Source organism: Lycium ferocissimum, chromosome 8 (assembly GCF_029784015.1).
Source record: "Lycium ferocissimum isolate CSIRO_LF1 chromosome 8, AGI_CSIRO_Lferr_CH_V1, whole genome shotgun sequence".
NCBI classification, from domain to species: Eukaryota; Viridiplantae; Streptophyta; class Magnoliopsida; order Solanales; family Solanaceae; genus Lycium; species Lycium ferocissimum.
The window spans coordinates 2,626,567-2,646,824 of record NC_081349.1 but is presented as its reverse complement, the minus strand read 5'-3'; the positions used below and the strand labels follow the sequence as shown (position 1 = coordinate 2,646,824).

Genomic DNA, 20,258 nt, shown 5'->3' with positions numbered 1-20,258 from the left:
TTATTATTGTTGTTACTAGTATTACATTATTATTATTATTATTATTAGGTAGTAAGTAATCTAGGTTTTTTTTTTTTTTTTTTTTTTTTTTTTTGTGGGCTGTGGAGTTGGGGTTGGTTATTCTTCTGGTCCATCTTATTTTATGGGGTGATGCGCGTGGTTGCGAGGGGGTGGGGCGTGGGTTTATTCTTCTGGTCCGTCTATTATTTTCAATTCAAAGTCCATCTCTGCTTTTTCAATTTCATTTCATTTCTGTGTCCGGACCAGACATTAATCTTTTTTATTATTTTTTCCTACAACAACAGCAAATTTCTCTCTCCTCTCACCTCTCTCTTTCTATCTCTTTCCATTTCTCCAACAGAGCTGGGGAGCGAGAAGGAGGTTGGAATCTCCGCCATCGCTAGCCGGAAACATCAGAATTGTTTAGCTGTGGATAATAAAAGGGAGAAGAAACTATATATCAAATATAATTTGCAGAGGAGAGAGAGAGAGAGAGAGAGGAGATTACAGGTGGTTAACGTGCAATGTAGGAAAAAACAGGAGAGAGAGAAAGAGAGAAAGGCATCGAAGCTTTGGAGGTTTCTGCACGGCACGGATTCCTAGATCTCTTCTTCAATTTCCCCCCTCTTCCCTCTTCCCTTGCCTTGTGCCGTAATTTATTCCCTTATTTTCCATTTCATATATCTCTTCTCTGTTCTTCCAAATCCTTATAAAAATCTTCTTCTTTTCCCTCTCTCATGATTTGTTCTGTCTCCACAGGTGCGTGCTTTCTCGTTTTTGGATACTCTACCTCTATTTTAGCTCAATTATGCACATCAATTCTCTTTGATCTACTTCTTCACCTTCAATTTTGCCTTCTTTCAATGTTCTACTCTTCGATCGGCCTTCAATGTTTCTCTGCGCTACATTTTGGACCTAACATTAACTATCTTCTTCTTGATCTGCTTAACTTACATTAAATTATCTTCTTAGTTTTATTTTGTTTATACCTTTTTCCTCATGCTTATGTTGCATTTCCTGTCTTAGCATAGAATAATTTCCAACTAAACTTCCAAAACAAAAGCCTTATATGATTAAAAACCTCTAGTCTTTTTCTCTAAAATTCTAATTCCGTCAAAATTCATTTAACACGAATGATCCAGCACCTTAATTTGGCAACCTAATAATGACGTTGAAGCTACTTCCTGTTCCATACTTATGTTTGTTTTTTACTCTTCAACTTAAACTAGCATAATTGAAGCATGTGTACATGTTGTCATATCTGAAGTATGAGAAGTTGCTTAATTGACTTTTTTGTAATGTACTTTGATGCTGTCCATTTTGTGCTCTATTACTATAAAAATCCATTCTTTATGATTTCTTACTGCAGAAATACTTTGAAAGAGGATCTTCTTCAAGCGGTTGATGCATTTGTTGATCTGATTGAAGGCGGGGTGATTCTTTCTTTGATTAGATAATTCCTTTTGAGTCCAAATTGCGTCACGCCAGCTCAAAATGAGGGAGCTCCAGGGGCTATCGCCATCATCTTACTTCTCCGAGGAGTTATGTTTTCGTGATGAGGTATAAATTGTTCATATATCACTCTTATTTCCTTATTAATCTGTTAATCTACTTGTAACATCACAACAGTCTTTTGGTCGACCTTGCCCTTCTCTTGAATAAGGCATTAAACAGATATAGGAGGGAGGGAACACTATTTTGCTCGCTTTTTCCTCGTAACTGATACCTTCCTCTTCTGAACTTGGCAGAGGCAAGTCGGATTTTGGAAGACAAATAGCCTACAGAACTGCCATGGTGAGTAGTAATTTAGATAGACCATTGTACGTTCCAGTTTATTTCAGGAATTTGCTAGTGTTAGCGTTGTTGTTTCAAAAACGCATAGTTGCTTCTGCCCAGCGTTGTTTCAAAAACGCATTGTTGCTTCTGCCTGCATCATGCTCGTATGTGCTTAGCAGTATAGTTAAGTTCCCTGATTTGGAAGTGTTAGTGGATACTGATTGTTACAGCTGAATTAGTTTTAAGAATCTCCATTATCCCTTCTTTTTCCCTTTTCCGGAACTTTTTCATTCTAAAAAGATCAGATAAAATAGTTATGTTTAAATCATCTGCAAGTGACACAAGATTTGCATCTCTATTGATTTTTGAAAACTATTCTATTGAAAGGTAGTGATAGAAATGGTAATTAGGCCGTATGAATCTTGCCAGATGGTTGTTTGAATCTAGTCTAAGTTAATGTGATTTAACCTTTCTGATTTCCAAAGTATGTGTACCCTTTCAGAATACAAACAAATGCATGACTCCCCTTGTCTATTAAGGAAAAAAAAAAAAAAAAAAAACGGTTCCTGTTAGCAAATCGTGCAATGACACGCTCATCCTGCTATGTCTGACATATTTTTGCATGGCTCCATCCATGTATATTCTTTAAAAAGATACCGAAAAAAGGGTGAGTAATATACTTTTGATTTCCAAGTGAGAAAGGGTTGTGATCCAGATGGAGGGTTCTGATAACCCCTCTTTTCACTATGCTGACGCCTTTTTGTGCAGGTCTTAAAAATGATGAAGCTTTACAAAGAGCTGCTGTCCGTTCATCACCCCTTGAGAATCACATTGCGTTGGGCTCTCCGGTGGCAAAGTATTTTGAGCATCATGATTCTTATCTAAAACAAGACAAAAAAGTTAACAGTATCATAGAAAAACGAGCTTTTGGAGTGGAAAGAGCATCTCATTCTTTACCTAGAGCTCTTGAACATAACGTGGGTGTAAGATCTATTCTCAGCGCTGACTTGGCATCTTATCCAGCAGAAGGTGACAAAATTAGCATAATGGGCGGTCAATATGAGAATGGTCTCTTCTCGAGCTCATTGTCAGAGTTATTCAGTAGAAAATGTATGTCTTGCTTTCTTTCTGTCCTATTAATGCCTTGACCTATACTTTGTTTTCTTAGTGTTGTCACTATTTTGGCTTTTGTCCCCTTGCTGTTTGAGTGGCTGTCAAAATTGGTATTTTTACTGCTTCTTATGGTGATGTTGTAGGTGGATAACTTATTAATTCAGTCCTCTTATCTACTTTTTAGTTTTAATTTCTTGTGCTTTTCTGTGAACGGAAGAGGAGTTGATGTTTGGATTTTGTCTGCAGTGCGATTAGCGACCAACAATTCTCCACATGGTCATTCTGTTGGCGCAGCTGACTCACACTATGAAGAAGAAGAACCTTTTGAGTCCCTTAAAGAACTTGAGGCCCACGCTATTGGAAATCTTCTCCCTGATGATGATGACTTACTTGCTGGGGTGACTGATGGGCTAGACTATGTTGGCAAACCCTATGCTGGTGATGACATTGAAGATCTTGATCTTTTCAGTAGTGTTGGAGGGATGGACCTAGGAGAAGATGGTTCCTCTCCTGGACAACGGAATTCTGTATATGCTGGGAATTATACTCTGCAGTTGGGCGACTCTAATGCTGCAATTGGTGGCCAGCACCCTTTCGGGGAAAATCCATCTAGAACACTCTTTGTAAGAAATATAAACAGCAGTGTTGAAGATTCTGAGTTACAAACTCTTTTTGAGGTGAGAGTGGTCCATCTGTGGGTCTACATTTACCAGAAACTTCTCTCTGCCCTCTTCAAAGTGAAAATTAAAACAAAAACAGAAGTTGCATGTTTTTATTGGTGATAATTGTTGTGTTTGATTCTTATGAACAGCAATATGGAGATATTCGCATGCTATATACAGCATGCAAGCATCGCGGTTTTGTTATGATCTCGTATTATGATATTCGAGCATCGCAGAACGCCATGAAAGCTCTTCAGAACAAACCACTGAGACGTAGGAAGCTAGATATACATTTCTCTATTCCCAAGGTATGTCGTCTTTCTTGGTCCTTCCCATGCCTGTTTTTTCAATACTAGCCCTACAATTATTTTTGAAATTTGTAAATCTCCCATATGGAAGCAGTATAACAAAAAGATCATCCATAGGCAGTTTTTTGTGAGCTAGATTTGTTTTTTGCATCACATGTTTCTTAGTCAACAAGCAAAAATTCTGAGCCCTCCTTTTCTGATCATTTTTTATAGGAAAATCCATCAGAAAAAGATGTCAACCAAGGGACTCTCCTGGTCAACCTTGACTCCTCTGTTTCAAATGATGAACTCCGTCAAATATTTGGTGTATATGGCGAGATTAAGGAGGTCAGCTAGACTACTAGCTTTTTGCATGCAGTTGTTTTCTGAGGGATATTGCTGACTTTTTGTCTTCGTTTTTGCCCTTTCTTATAAAAGATTCGCGAGACTCCGCATAGAAGCCATCACAAATTTATAGAGTTTTATGATATTAGAGCTGCAGAAGCTGCTCTTCGTGCTTTAAACAGGAGTGATGTTGCAGGGAAGCAGATAAAGGTTGAAGCAAGCCGTCCTGGTGGTACTAGACGGTGCGAATTTTTAACATTTTTCTTTCCTTAGCTCTTTTTGGAAACACCCCTCCTTTCCCTTTCTCCAAAAAAGAAAAGAGAGAGAGAGAGCTGTTAGCTATATTATATTTTATAGCTGAGTCCTATAGGCTTCACAAATATGAACCCTTTGCTAATTTTGGAAATAGTTAATTTCTTTTAACTGATTCACACTGTATTTGAGCCTTTGTTTGAATACAGCAGGTTGTCGCAACAATTTCCTTCGGAGCTGGAGCAAGATGAACCTGGTCTTTATTTGCAGCAGAATAGTCCAAGCAGTTTAACCACTGGATTTTCTGGTATTATTACTTTTCATCCTTTGCATCATAAATCCTTGCAGAAAAAGTATTATGTTCACTTTACCTGATCATTAATTCCAGGAGCACTTCCACATGGAGGACATGTGTCGAGTATGGAAAATGGATCTATTCTGGGCAGACAATCAGCCAGTGGTTCTGCCATTAATTCCTATTTGGATAATGCATTTGACTGTGGAATATCATTCAGTGTTCCTAACAGCTTATTGAGGTTGGAATCTAAGGGGGGAAACCAAGCCAATGTTGGTGAAACTGGCCACCTGCAGAGCCAAATCAATTTTGAGTTTAGGGGCACGTCAGGTCTCCATCCTCATTCACTGCCAGATTATCATGATGGTTTATCTAATGGAGCTTCCACCATTTCTTCGGGCGGCATTTCTGCAACTATGAATATTAGGCCACTAGAAGCAATTGAAAACCGGAAGTTCTCCAGAGTTGGCTCTAATGGGCAACCGGTTGAACTAAATGAAGGTAAGAAATTCCGTATCACAGGTTTTCGTTCTGTGCAAGGATAAATATTGTACTGACCAGAATAGTTAGGATGTAATCCTCAAAGAGATGGAAGCGAAAAGAAGAGTGGGACTGTTGAAATTTGCTTCTATCCTAGCCATTTCTCTGATATGTTTCTTTTTCATTTTAATGAGGGTCTGCAGTTTCTACCTGTAAGGGTACAGGTACAAGGGCCAAGTAAATAAAAACAAGTGTGCCAAATTTCCTACTTTACTGATCTTTTATGTTTTCTGTTTCTCTTCATTTCAGTTTTTACTCCAAATGGAAATGTAAATTGTCCTTCTCCTGGGCACCAGTACATGTGGAGTAATTCGCATCAACCACAGCCTCAAGGCATGATGTGGCCAAACTCACCAACATTTGTAGGTGGGGTCTGTGCTACTCTCCCTCAACAACTGCATGCAGTTCCAAGGGCTCCGTCCCATATGCTGAATACACTTGTACCTATAAACAACCATCATGTGGGTTCAGCACCTTCTGTTAATCCATCCCTTTCTCTCTGGGACAGAAGACATGCATATGCAGGAGAATCTCCTGATGCATCTGGTTTTCACCCAGGTTCTCTGGGCAGTATGAGGATTTCTGGAAATTCACCACATGCTTTGGAGTTTGTTCCTCATAATGTTTTCTCGCACACTGGTGGCAGCTGTATAGACTTGCCAATGTCTTCCAGTAATGTTGGATTGCATTCCCATCAACAGAGAAGTTTGATGTTTCCTGGTAGAGGTCAGATGATTCCTATGATCAATTCATTTGATTCTCCAAATGAAAGGATGCGGAGCCGTAGAAATGAAGCCAATTCGAGTCAGACTGACAACAAGAAGCAATTTGAACTGGATGTTGAACGGATTTTACGAGGGGACGATAAAAGGACGACCCTAATGATAAAGAACATTCCTAACAAGTACGTCACTGTCTTATTATTAATTGATATTTAATTTTATTCCTGAAACCCTTCTATTTGTATAGCAACACAATGCTTAAGATGATGCGAAGGGAATTTACTCCAAAAAAAAATGAAGAAGCTGTTTGATGTTGAGGGGATTATGAATCCAATAGTTTCTTTGTTATTTTTAGATGATGTTTGTTGGGTTTACACTTGAAAACTAACCTGATTCGTGGAACTCATCTTGCAATGTGTAAATAAAATTACCATAAGGCTGTACAAGTCTACAGTAACAGCTGTCTCCCACCTTAAACTATTATCATGTAGTAGCATGGTGATTGCTATTACATATCAGGCCTTCTCTTGTTAAAGCTTTTCCCCTCCCCTTATCTTGCTTAATGCCTTGAAATATGTCTGAAACTTTCTCTAACGTCCTAGTTGTAACTTATCAAATAATTTTTCTAGTTGCATTTTGTAGATCATTGATACTAATACCAATGCATCTGCTCACCATACCATATTTATTACTCCCTCCGTCCCAATTTATGTGATATAGTTTGACTAGGCACGGAGTTTAAGAAAGAAAGGAAGGAAGACTTTTGAAACTTGTGGTGTAAAACAAGCCATAGATATTTCTGTGGACGTAATCATTAAGGGTAAAAGAGGAAGTTTCAAGTTAAATTATTTCTAAATATAGGAATGTATCATTCTTTTTGAGACACACTAAAAAGGAAAGTGTATCACATAAATTGGGACAGAGGGAGTAAATATATTGGTTGGAAAATTTCAATGCTTGTATACCAGCATGAGATGAATAAAATAACAATAAGGCTTCAATTCATGATCAGTGTTCATCGTTTGAGTATAAGGATCATCTATCTATTCTCATAGCGACAAACTTCTTCCGCTATTGGATAAATGTTTTTTGCATTCTGTGTTTTCAAAATTTGATGATGTGCCATGTTCTAATTCTCATGACGGATTTTTTAGGTACACTTCGAAAATGCTTTTGGCTGCAATTGATGAACGTCACAGAGGAACATATGATTTCATCTATCTACCAATTGATTTCAAGGTAAGTGCTTTTCCCATGCTGAAAGCTTTCTTGTGCTCTGGATCTTGTTTCTACTCTATATAACTTCGGTTTGTTTTGTTGCAGAACAAATGCAATGTAGGTTACGCGTTTATCAACATGACCGATCCTTCCCTTATAGTTCCATTTTATCACGTATGTGGTTCTTGCTCCCTAAGCTAATTAGTTCTATTCAATTTAAGGTTACGTCCTATCGTCGTTGCTTCTTTTACCATAAAACGTGAGAAATATTTGGCAGGCATTCAATGGAAAGAAATGGGAGAAATTCAACAGTGAGAAGGTGGCGTCACTTGCATATGCTCGCATTCAGGGAAAAGCTGCACTAATTGCTCACTTCCAGAATTCTAGCCTCATGAATGAAGATAAGCGATGCCGGCCAATCCTCTTCCACACTGATGGCCCTAACGCTGGTGATCAGGTAGGAACACAACTCTATCAATAGCGGCCATTGCTTTTATAGTTTTATTTGTATCTGGGGACTTGGCTCATGATTAAGTTTTTGCCAATTTGTGGTTGGAGCATCAGTTTGATATTTGCCTGAATGCTTGGTATGAAATTGGGTGATCTCTGTTTGGGGAAAATTAGAAGGTATGTGAAGTCTCATTTACCTGGTTTTGCAGGTTCCCTTTCCCATGGGTGTAAACATCAGGCCAAGAACCAGCAAAAATCGGGCTGGCACCAGTGAAGAAAGCTACCAAGAAAGCCAGACAAGTGTGTCAATCGGCAAGGATTTCATAATTGAAGAGTCATCTGCAGGTTCTGTCAAGGAATCAAATTGAGCAAGCTGCTGCAATTTTGTTGGTACTAACCTACTGATAGGATTTTGAGATTGAAAAAGAATCCACCCAATTTTTATTAATGTACATTAGGGCGGTCACTGGAAAGGCAGAAAAGAAGAAAAGACTTCTATTTTTCTGAATTTTGGGACGGACTCCTAAAATAGTCAAGAAAATTGTGCATTACCCGTTTGCCTAAGGGATTATCGTCTACTGAGGCATTTCAGTGGAGCTTCAAAATTTTGGAAGATTGGGAGGCTACTAATTCATGATTAATACACATATTTGAGTTTCCATGTATGATAAAACATTTGCGGCACAACGGAGGGTTCTATTGTATCCCTCTCTCTTGGCATTTTCACTATTTTCTTCGTCTTCTTGGAAGCATACCAAGAAGTCAAGTATTATTAAGAATTTTTTTTCTTGTGAAGAAAGAAATGATATGTTGTGCCATTCCTTGCAAGTTGCATGAACGTTATTACAGCTGACAACCTGTTGCGCGTGCTGTTTACTGTTTGTTTTTATTTTATTCTAAAATAGTTTCGTGGATCTGCGTTACTTGAGGATTAATCTGTTTGGTCTTCGCGCCTTAGAACAGTCACATTGGTATTCCTCTCCGCCCTTACAGGGCAGAGTTCAGACAGATAAGCCAATAAAGAATCTTCCTGTTAAATGGTTTAAAGCTGGTTCCCAGAGGGTTACAAGCACATATTCCTGCTCCAAAGTTCCAAGTCACCTACATAAATCATAATGCAGCTTCACCGGAATAACGCCTTTCACATTTCCAAAGCTCTGTTTAAACAGTCTGTTCGATTCTTATTAAGAAACTCTTCTAGCAAGGAACTGAATCGTAAGTGATTGCCGTTTAGAAGAGGCTCGCCCTCATCGCAGATTGTTTCCTAAACTAACTAAAATCGTGGTCATTTAGAGGCTGAGGGGAGAAAAGCGTCTCTGTATGCAATTAATCACAAGAAACGTCAAGGAGCCAAGTTTTCCAGTTAACAAAATGTTTGCACAAATTTAATTTTAAAAAAAGAAGAAAAAAAAGCAGGCTATGAAGTGCTGGTTGAATTGCATCACTTGGGGTACAGAACGTCGTAATGCCCTGGTCGGTATAGCAAGGTAATAAACGGATTTATGGTCTCGGAATCACCATTGTTCCCCACATTACCACATGTGGGAATAAAGTCATGGTGATTTAGGTTAATGCTGCTGTTCTCGCACGAGCTCCGGTCAAGATATACGACTCGCACTGGTACCCCTAATGCATCTGACAAAGCCGTAATATGCACATGGTCGCTTTCTTCTCCCATTGGTTCCACTGATGACTTGCAAAACTGGGTTCACCAAAATAGGATGGATAAGTGCAAGGTTAGAGGGAAACTATACCAGATCTATAGTATAATGGGACACGGAAATACTAGTGTAGAAGTAAAAGTTGAACCTGCATATACAAGTTTGTCATTTTGGTGGATGTGTAGTTCCAATTTTACAATCATGAGCACACTAAGCGGCAAAAGACTAAAAGTTCGCAAATCTACAAAGTATAGAAACAAACCTGCTCCACTGAGGAATTTGTTAGTCCTAGTATAAATGGTTCAAAAAACCCGGAGCGTTTCCTTATTTCACCGGAGGTTACAAATCTGAGGAACATTACAACTTCAAAAGCACACGATGTTAGGGCGAATGAAGAACAGAACAGAAGATAGTCTTGAATTTCAGAGAACTTCACTTTAGCAATGGAGAAGACAAAAGATTGCCAATGATGCTTACCATAGTCAGAAACTGACGGATCACGACTTCTCTGGAGGAGTTCATCATGACTGCAAGGAAACAAATAAATCTTTTTCATTAAATACAGATTCCGTTTAGCAATGGAAGCATTAAGATATCCGCCAATTGACTGTAAATCATAAGTCAAAGAAAGTGTTAATGTACAAACCTTATGGAATCTTCGCTACCTTGAAGAACACTTTCAAGTTGCTCGATGAATAACTATAATATTGCACAAAGATGAGAATTGCCACAGTGAAGAATTTCGTAATGACATGAAGAAGTGATAGTAATCAATCTGGTAAACATTTTAAGAACGAAGATAACAGGCAAAGGTCTTGAAAGCTTTATGGTGTACAACAAATGGAAATCAGAAATGGCAATGGCAATTAGGGTACAGTGGAGTGGGTTATATCAGCTTAGGAACGGATATCAGATCTTTCCCTCCAGTTTCCCTATCGTCCACATAAGGAATTGTAGTGGCATAGTTTCCAACTTCTGGGTACCCAATGTCCCAGGTTTTGATTCGTAAATTGCATATCAAAGCACTAAATTGAAGTATTCCATCTTTTCCCTTTTCAATATTGACAATAGCAGTTAAATTATCGCTTCACATCCTTATGGTAAAACAATGCTTGAGAACATCACCCAAATTCCTAGCCAAAAATTATGTTGCGAACATTAGAGTGTTCAAATGGGTAAAATCAATTAAAGCATGGAATTTGTTGACACTACGAAGGGGTGAGAAGATAGGATAGTTATCCCCTGCCAAAATAATGAAGCAAAAACTGCACAGACAAAGGTTCTTTGATACCTGCCTCTGCAGAACATGATGCTCTATGTATCAGGGTCTTAAAATCATATGATGTTGGTGGGAACAATACTAAGAAAGATCATGAGACAGAAAACAGAATGAAGAGGATATTTTTGCACTAGAATAACATGATGAGAAGCAAAAGGAAGATAGAAATAGAATATAAATTCAAGTATAATCAACAAATCCATCTCACTTGTCAAAGAAAATAACAGGAATATTTTGCTTATTCTGTTGCACGGAAGACATTAATCTAGAGAAGTAAATGCCTCTGCAACACATCTGGGTTCAAGATAAGTCGTCTGCTCATTCCAGATAACCCCCAGAAAAAGAGCAATGTACCAAGTTTGATCAAGACGCAAATAGAGCAAATATGGTGTTTAAAACTTCTACATTGATGTTAGAGGACAAGCAAAGATTCTTCTTGACAATTGATTGCTCAAAGAGCACTAGAGCAGCACTTTTTGAAGACTTAGATATTTTTGTCAAGTACTTGAGAAGAATATCCATGATATTTGGTTTTAACCAAACTTCATCAAAGCAAAAAGTCATTTTGCTTTCAATTACGGTTATCTGGTAGACCACCAAGTAGATTGAGAGTTGTTTCGATTTACTCGATCAGAATGCGATAGATTTATGCAACAAGAACTTCATGAGCAAAACCAAATAATTGCAGAAATCAATATGAAAAAAGACAATTGAATTGCAAAAAGATCTTTCTTTCATAGGTAGAATACCGCGAAAAAGTCTTCAAAAGTGAATTCTGCATAGCCCAAACTTAGAAGTGTCTTTTTGCATTCCTCAATATTGGCTTTGACGCGCTGAACTTCAGCTTGATCTTGTGAATTCAGAATATGTTCCTTTATTTGACATAAATAACTTTTTAGTAACTAAAGATGCCGAAACATCAACCTCCATAATGGCCAACTAGGTCGATGAATCCAAAAGTAAAACTCGCACAAAGAGAAGAAAAGTCAAAGCATACAAGGTAAGCAAACATAAAACTGCGGAAAAAGCAATTCCCATCTCCACGTGTTCTTCTAATGGCAGCACATTGTTCACTCAGCACCTGTATAAAAACCAACATTAACTATTGAACAATGTAGAGCCAATCACCGGAAGATATACATACGATAAAGCCTGCAGACCTTTATCTTCTGCAGCAAAATTGGACTTCCCGATTGATATTCAGCTTGTAATGAAGACACAGGTTCCTGCAGTTATCATCTCCCAAGATACTCATATCAAATATAATTACCAACTTCAAGAAGCTAAAAAACGTCCAACTATTTCTTTTAAATTAAAAAAGATTATCAATCAGAATCTTGAACAATGCCTAGTGTTCCAAGCAAGCAGCACAAACTCTAATAGATACATACTCTGACAGTAAGTAATGGACATAATATATTGCAAATAAGAGTGGGGTAAGTCAAAGCAACACAAAATGCTCTTAAGATCCTGCAGAAGTTTGATACACTACCCTTCCCATTATATTTGGCTGGTATACTCTATTTCAACTTGCCCCACCATTGTTCCCATCACCCAAGAGGAAAGTTTTCTTTTCAATTCTCAATACTTATTCATTAACTTTATTATCCAATAAGTATTTTAGGCCCCACCTTAGTCTAATTTATGTCCAAATTCTCTAATTATATGTGCTTCTGGACCCACTTAAACTTCAATTGTCATGATTACATAAATGGACATCGGATCTACGTCAACACGTAAGCTAGATCACAAAGTGAGGATTGCCCAAGAACATATAAGACAACTGATTCCCTTAACCAATTTGGGACACTTAACATTCCCCACAGGCCCAGGGACATCAGAAACATAAACAACAAAGTAATGGAGGCCCAACATTGGGTGAATCTAGAATAACTATGGGTCTGACTTTGATACCATGTCAAAGAAAATGGACCTTGGGCCAAGCTCAATTTTAAAGCTAGATCACAAGGTATTATATAAGAAGACAACAATCCATTCCCATGAACCAATTTGGGACACTTAACGGACCCATTACAAATCGAGCCAAACTAAATGGGACACCTAAACATGGACAGAGGGAGCATAAGATTTGTTCCCATCCTTAGCACATCTATATTTATAAGCAAACAATCTGTTAGCATCCCTTTAGTCTACCAATGGTTTATGCATGGAAAATTTAAAGAAATTAGTAAGTAGATTATTTCAGATTTTCTATTATTTATGTTTCCTACTTCTTTGTAGCAAGTATTTGCAGTGAGGAGGTTATTCCTCCACTTTCTCATTTCAGTTTTAGTAGGAAGTTATTTCCTTATTATTAGGTAGATGGTTAATCCACCAGCATTGTATTTAAAGTTATTTGAATTCAATGGAAGGATATGCAGAAAATTATTCCAGTTTTTGAGTCCTTTAACTCAAGAGATTGCAGGTTCTCTCTTAATGAACCAGCACCATAGGTCAGAAAAAGAAATCCTCTTCTCCTAATTCTCTCTACATTAACTATCATATTGTCTTACATCGTCCCATTACTCGATTCATAACAGGGGACCGTAACAACTTGGTAACAGAGATGGGAGTTAAGGGAGACCAAATTCAACATCAACCAGCACAATTGGTGAACTTGTTCCAAGAAGAACGTGAAACCAATTTAGACAGACAGGAAGCTGTAAATGCTCATTTGGATGCACTGACAAAGGATTGAGCAAATTCGAAGGCCGATTCTGAATCAACTGAAAATACAAGTCAGAACCGAGGTTGGAAGGGTAAAGCTGGAGTCAGGAGGGCCAGGATCAGAAACAGGAGGCAGTTCCATCATTCATCGATATACAAAGTTGGATTTCCCATGATTTAATGGTCAAGACGACCCTTTGGGATGGTTGAACAGGTGTGAACACTTTTTTCGACACCAACAAACTTCAGAAGAAGAAAAGGTTGGACTTGCTTCTTTTCATTTGGAGGGGAATGCACAACTTTGGTTTCTTCAACTAGAGACAAATATGCCTCTACCGTCTTGGGATGAATTCAAACGTCATTGTAACCTTCGTTTTGGGCCACCAATCAGAAGTCAGGAGTTGGGAGAATTGGCTAAGTTACGCCAGATCGGGTCTGTGGCAGATTACCAAGAGAAGTTTGGGCAGCTGGTTTCGCGGGCTCGTACACTCGCACAGTCGCAAAAAATTGAACTTTATATCAGCGGTCTTGCTGATTATATAGCAATTGAGGTTGAGTTGCATAATCCATTATGCTACAGCGATGAGTTTATCCCGGCTTTATGAACGCAAGGGACAAACCCTTTCGTTCGCAACTGTCAGATGCACGTAGATAAAACAACAGCTTTCCCAACGCACCAGATTTGTGAAAAATTGACAAAATCTGAGATGGATGAAAGGCGGCTTAAGGGCTATGTTACAACTGTGACGAACTATTCACTCGGGGCCATCAGTTCAAGAAATTATTTTGGATTGATTCCATAGATGAAGGGGAAGAATCTCTGGAACACGAACCAAATCCTAATACAGACCAACCTGAATTTCTTTGCAAGCCATCATTGGTGTCACAACCCCGCAAAATATGCGATTACAAGGCAAATTGGAGGGAAATTCAGTTGTGTCATTAGTCGATTCTGGAAGTACTCATAGCTTTGTGAACTCTAAAATTGTGTCGCAATTCAATCTTCAAGTCAAGAAGGGCTACGGGTAGTGGTGGCAAATGGAGAACGAGTCAGAAGTCTGGGACAATGCAAAGGAGTTTCAATGTGGTTCAGTAATTATGCTTTCCCTATTGATTTATATGTTCTCAATCTAAGTGGCTTTGATGTGTTTCTAGTGTTAATTGGCTTAAGACCTTTGGACCCATACTATAGGACTTTACAGACATGTGGATGTCATTCTTTCTAAATAGGAAACAAGTGGAGTTACAAGGTGTTAAGTCTCCTGATCCAACTAAAGGAGCAAAACCAATGTTATGATGGCCGACAAAGATAATGAGAAAGTGGAGGAATAACCTCCTTACTGCAAACAACTGCTACAAAGAAATAGGAAACATAAATAATAGAAAAGCTGAAATAATCTACTTCCTAATTTTTTAATTTTCCATGCGTGAACTGTTGGTAGACTAAGGTCTTGATTTCCTGAAGTCTTGATACATTGGTAGCATACTTCTCCAGCTGAGGTATTATGGGAAACTGTTTCTTCTATGCAGCAACACTTCCCAAACTTCGTGTTTGAGGACAAGCGTGATTTGGAGGAGAGTAATGTTAGCACCCCTTTAGTCTACCAATGATTTACACATGGAAAATTTAAAGAAATTACGAAGTAGATTGTTTCAGCTTTTCTATTATTTATGTTTCCAATTTCTTTGTAGCAGTTGTTTGCATAAGGAGGTTATTTCTCCACTTTCTCATTTCAGTTTTAGACACTTTTAATAGAAAGTTATTTCCTTATTATTAGGTAGGTGGTTGATCCACCAGTGTTGTGTCTAAAGTTATTTGAATTCAGTGGAAGGATATGCAGAAAATTACTCCAGTTTTTGAGTACTTTAACTGAAGAGATTGCAGGTTCTCTCTTAACGAACCAGCACCATAGGAAAAAGAAATCCTCTTCTCCTAATTCTCTCTACATAAACTATGATTTTGTCTTACATCGTTCCTTTACTCGATCCATAACAGTACCTTACAATCAGTATTCAAGCACTTTGTAACGAAGAGAGACAAAAAATTGAGAAAATCAAGAAATGTAGAATCAGTACAAGATTATGTCGGGTGCATTTTACTAAATAAAAGATGCTAAATTTTCTTCCCAAATAGAGTGCATCGAAAATCAATTTTCAACTGAGACAATCGAGCATGTTAGAATCAGTTCAGAGTTCTGTTATAACAAATGTCTTAGTTGAAATGAAGCTAGTTTTTGTGTCTAGAGAGAAGCAAACAACAATCAAAATTTCAAACTTCATCAACGAGATACAAATAGATAACATGATTATAACGGATTACAAAATTGACCTATTTATATGTGAGAAATACAATACCAATATTATCTCTTCTTCTTTTTTTAATTATGTATGTTTAACTGATGAGGAAATAAATTCAAACCAACTCTTAAAACTCTCTAACAGTCTAATATATTAACATGCCAACATTTAACATTCTAAGTTTCTAACACACCTCTTCAAATTCAAATGAGTGCACCGATTTAAATTTGCTTATTTTGAAAATAAGGAAAAGTAAATAGATGCTGGAGTAGTTTCAAAAGGAGATCTGGTCACCGACATCTCACCAAGATCTTGTCAACAAACAAAATGTTGTTGCAGGAAAAAGGGTGGGAGGAGTGATGTTGTCGGGACAGTACTCAGAAAGTGGCACGGAGTAGCTAGAACGGTCATCAGAAAAAAGACGAGAATAAGAAATATTTAAGAAAAAAATTGACCTGAGATGCAGCACAAGTGCACAAGGCCACCTGTCAGTTGGAGTAACCTAACTATGTATCTACCGAGATTGTAGGACTCTGCTATACCGTGAAAAAGAGAAGGGAAGAAAATAAATAGATAACATGATGATAATGAAATACATGACATGAGATACAATCCACATTATATCTAAATGAGGAATAATAATAATCTCACATTTAAATACATTACCAGTATACGTAATACCTACCAATCAAAAGAACACAAGGTTCTTAACTCATTTGGGCTTAAGGTGCCCGCCCCCCTCTGTTAAAACAAAGATCTAGAAGGAGAAAGTTGAAATAACTTTTGTAGCCATTAACAGAGTTAAGCAAACTATTTCTCCACAGCATCCCAAATATAATTACGCCACATGCGGATTAACTCACCTAAAGACAATCTGAGCTAGAATCCAGTCAACAAAAACAAATCCATTCCTACTGTACTACAGAGAAAAGTTCTACTCACAAGCAATTACAAACGATATTTATAACTGCAGGAAATAAGTCCATTTTGCTTAAGCAATATTCTTCTGCCTAGCTGCAGTAGTTACCACACCAAGCACTAGCACAAATGACTTGAATGCACACCATTTGCTTAATTTTGAACGAGATTAATACTAATAGTCAGAAATTTAAAAAGGTTATGCTTCCAGGTCAGTTTTGTTCTTGCCTTATCACCAACAAATGGAACTTTTAAAGCTTCTTCAGCCTGGATAGCAGAGTGTTGTTGCATAATATCATCATCCCTAATTTTTGTCCACTCATCATCTTTTGATGTTTCTTGCGCAGACATCAATGTTTCTTTTGCGGTATCCACCGCGTCCCCTTCCTGATCCTGCATCTTTTGGTTGGTATGATGGAGATGAATATTGATTCTTTCTTAATGAACAACCTTGCTGTACAATACTAACAAAAGAAAGGAGTTTTATGCATCTTGAATACTTATGTCAAAATAGAAAAAGGAATCATTGACCTGGTCCTCAATCAACATAATTTTATGTTAAGGGATTGTTTGGTTCACGGTCTATTATCTGGGGAATATAAAAGCAAAGATTACTTATGTGATAGTATAATAATGCAGAGATGCCTATGCGATGAACAATAATGAAGTTCTTTTTTTTTTTTTTTTTTTGAGCAAAAGGTAACTAAATTAGCAATGATAGTTAGCAGTGATAATGACATAAGGATCATTATGTAGGAATTGGATATTTAAGGATAGTTTTGTCTTTATTTACTCTTATACCACATTCTGTAACTCATATAAAAGAATACGTAAATTCTGTTGCAATTATACTAGTATTAGTAATACAACGTTCTGTTTTTGATATTTTGACTCTGCATACGTTATCCAGAGTTTTATATCGGAAATCAAACGATATGTCAGTTATGCAGAGATTATATTAGCAATACAAAGTATCACTCCGAAACCATAAGTTGTTTAAATCATAAAGTGTTCTAAAGAAGATTAAGTTTACTTATGCCAGCTAAATAACCTGTTTGGTTTAAATGCTAGCTGTGCGGGGTTTACGGTGTCGTAATTATTTATGCAGTGAATATTAATGAAGGAATAGTTAATTGGTGAATAATAATGTAAGGATAATTAAGTTGTGAACAATTTAAAGCATGTCACATAAAGATGCCTTAACTAAGGGAAAGTTTGGTTCGCTTACTAGTCATGCAAGAATTATAATGCAGGGATTGTTTATGTGGTGATTAATAGTGAAGGGATTACTATGTGACGATTAACAGTGAAGGGATTGTTATGCGGGGATTACTCTTAGGGCATTTTTGTCTTTAAATAGTTTAAATCCCGCACTGCTAATAAAGGTATTGTTATTCCACATTTTATTCTACATATAATAATACATAAACTTAATACGAGTATTATTTAATACCGCCAACCAAACACTGCACTATTATGTGGCGATTTTTCTTATGTGGCCAACCAAATATTGTATTATTCTATGCGAAATTTATATTGCGATTAATTGCTCCAATACCCGGACTAAACGACCCCTAAGAACCTTTTTGTCTTTGAATACTTTATTTATGGTTAATACACATATTGTTACACATTTTATCCTGGATAAAATAATAGTACTATAAAGATTTCCACATAACTTAGTACAAGATTGATGCAATTTTTTTCCCATCTCAAGTTGAGAAAGTTATCCCCTCAGTGGAGGATGTACTATGTAAGTACTTTTAACGCGAGTACAAATTTACGCACATACAGTGGGTTCAATAATAAAAGTCCTAAAGATTGAACCCATATATTTTAAATCTCGGATTCGCCTCTATATCCCCTAGTTTCTTGCCCAGAGGCTTTGTTTCCCCAATCAAAAAATACTAAATAAACCCTAGCCTACATATAAACAAATGATAATATGATGGAGAAGCTGCATTTACGCTAGCCTCTTTTCTCGGGTTGATTGGAAAATCTTTCAGATCACTAATGATCAAAGTTGGGAAACTTTATGCAATAAATTTCACGAATGAATTAATAAACTTCCAAAGTCTTTGCAATATGAAATTTGAGTGGCTAGTTGGTACTACATTGAAAAAGGTTTCCGCATCAGAAAATCCTCAAGCGATAGTCACTAAATAATTCGAGCAAGTAGATTAATGTAAAGACATGGAAACATATGTGGAATTAATTAACCCAGAAACAAGAAAAAAATTAATCTAATTTGTTTAAATGGAACCCAAAAATCCCAGCAAAGGAGTGATATCAGTCAGATCTGGGATTGATACCTTATGTTGAACAGGCCTTACCTCAGATTAGGCATCCACTGCAAAATTCACACCTCCTGTTTTGGTTGAACTGAAGGAAAAGGAGGACTAGTTACTACTACTGATTAAATTAATTATTTAGAAAGAGAAGAGAAAGTGACACAAGTGGTACCTTATGTTTGAGGGAAGGCTCAAAATAGTACCTTAAGTGGTCGTTTGGTTGCTGGTCGAAATAGTCCCGGGATTATAATCCCGGGACTAATTTATCCCATACAGTGGGATTATTTTATCCATTAAGATGGTATAAAATAATCCCTAAAATGGAGTTAAGAAGGTATAAGGGCTATTCAAGTAATTAATTTTTATACCACGTTTGGTGCAAGGTATAAATTTATTCGGGATTATTTTATACCTTATACCAAACGTGGTATAAAAATTTATGGGGATAACTTCTCTTATACCATGAACCAAACGACCACTAAGTATGCACTCAACAGTTTTAGTCTTTAAGTTCTTTTAGTCTCTATCAAATATTTATCAAACTCTATCAGTTGGATTTAACGGGATCTATAACAATAACATACCCAGTGAAATCCCATAATGTGCGTTCTGGGGAGGGTAAAGTGTACGCAGACCTTACCCCTACCTTGAAAGGTAGAGAGGCTATTTCCGAAAGACCCTCGACTCACGAGACAGCATACCAAAAAAGGTCAGATAAGGACAAGTAATTCAAAATAGTATGAAAATGAAATAACGAAAGCGAAAAAATCATGATAAAGCAGTTTAAAAAAAAGGGAGCAGTAGCTACCACAGATAAATAAGATAATCGAAGTATAAGAAACAACAGATAGTAGCACAAATCAGAGAAAAATAAATTAAAGAAAACTGCAACTACTAGTACAAAAGAATAAGCGGGACTACCTACTAACCTTCTGCCCTAATATGAGTCCTCCATAGCCTCCTATCTATGGTCATGTAACGGGATCTATGAAAAAAAGGAAATTAGTGGATAGCTCACATTTAGAAGTATAATTATTGTAGTTTCTGCTAGCACTATTTTTTTATTTACTTTTATAATTTTGTGTAGCTTTTTGAGGCACAATTTCTGCATTTAATCATTTTGGTGTATAGTTTAATCTTTTGTGTTGCATTTTTCAAGATTTGGCGGGACTTTCTTAGTGATTAAGGTTAAATCTTTTTATTTCCACTATTTTCGTCTAATTTAATGAACATAAATTGTTAAACGTTTGACAAGGCTAAAAATGTTAATTTTTGACAAATTTGAATTACCAAAATTGTTCAGTGCATGCGGAAGGGACTAGTTTGAACCTATCCTCAATCTTAAGAGACCATTTTTGTCATTTTCTCAGTGACAGAACAAGAGTTAATACCAAAAATTCCTAAAATAACATAAACGTGGCATTTTACATTGATTTTCAAAATGCATTATTCTTATTTCTTATTAGTGATCTTTTTCCCGCTCT

The 20,258-nt window shown here is 37.0% G+C and overlaps 2 protein-coding genes across 7 annotated transcripts; one reads left to right on the top strand and one right to left on the bottom strand.

The window, feature by feature from the left end:
* Window positions 1-210: 210 nt before the first annotated feature.
* Window positions 211-8,488, top strand: LOC132067128 (protein MEI2-like 4). Of its 2 annotated transcripts, none has more exons than XM_059460254.1 (15): window positions 211-759; window positions 1,370-1,560; window positions 1,749-1,794; window positions 2,545-2,886; window positions 3,136-3,566; window positions 3,701-3,859; window positions 4,073-4,186; window positions 4,277-4,425; window positions 4,645-4,742; window positions 4,824-5,231; window positions 5,520-6,174; window positions 7,147-7,231; window positions 7,316-7,384; window positions 7,488-7,667; window positions 7,870-8,488. In XM_059460254.1, the coding sequence occupies exons 2-15, from the start codon at window positions 1,495-1,497 to the stop codon at window positions 8,026-8,028; spliced, it is 2,961 nt and encodes a 986-aa protein (XP_059316237.1). In that variant the 5' UTR covers window positions 211-759; window positions 1,370-1,494; the 3' UTR covers window positions 8,029-8,488. The 2 variants fall into 2 exon arrangements, with proteins under 2 accessions (XP_059316237.1, XP_059316238.1); XM_059460255.1 differs by having other exon boundaries at window positions 212-759; window positions 4,648-4,742.
* Window positions 8,489-8,962: 474 nt separating this feature from the next.
* LOC132067129 (OVARIAN TUMOR DOMAIN-containing deubiquitinating enzyme 1) lies at window positions 8,963-18,964 on the bottom strand. Of its 5 annotated transcripts, none has more exons than XM_059460257.1 (9): window positions 18,817-18,964; window positions 16,712-16,947; window positions 11,761-11,826; window positions 11,598-11,681; window positions 11,350-11,472; window positions 9,968-10,020; window positions 9,799-9,848; window positions 9,584-9,684; window positions 8,963-9,362 (listed from the first exon to the last, which is right to left on the bottom strand). In XM_059460257.1, the coding sequence occupies exons 2-9, from the start codon at window positions 16,880-16,882 to the stop codon at window positions 9,102-9,104; spliced, it is 909 nt and encodes a 302-aa protein (XP_059316240.1). In that variant the 5' UTR covers window positions 16,883-16,947; window positions 18,817-18,964; the 3' UTR covers window positions 8,963-9,101. The 5 variants fall into 5 exon arrangements, with proteins under 5 accessions (XP_059316240.1, XP_059316242.1, XP_059316241.1 ...); XM_059460259.1 differs by having other exon boundaries at window positions 16,712-16,882; XM_059460258.1 differs by having other exon boundaries at window positions 18,796-18,947.
* Window positions 18,965-20,258: the final 1,294 nt, after the last annotated feature.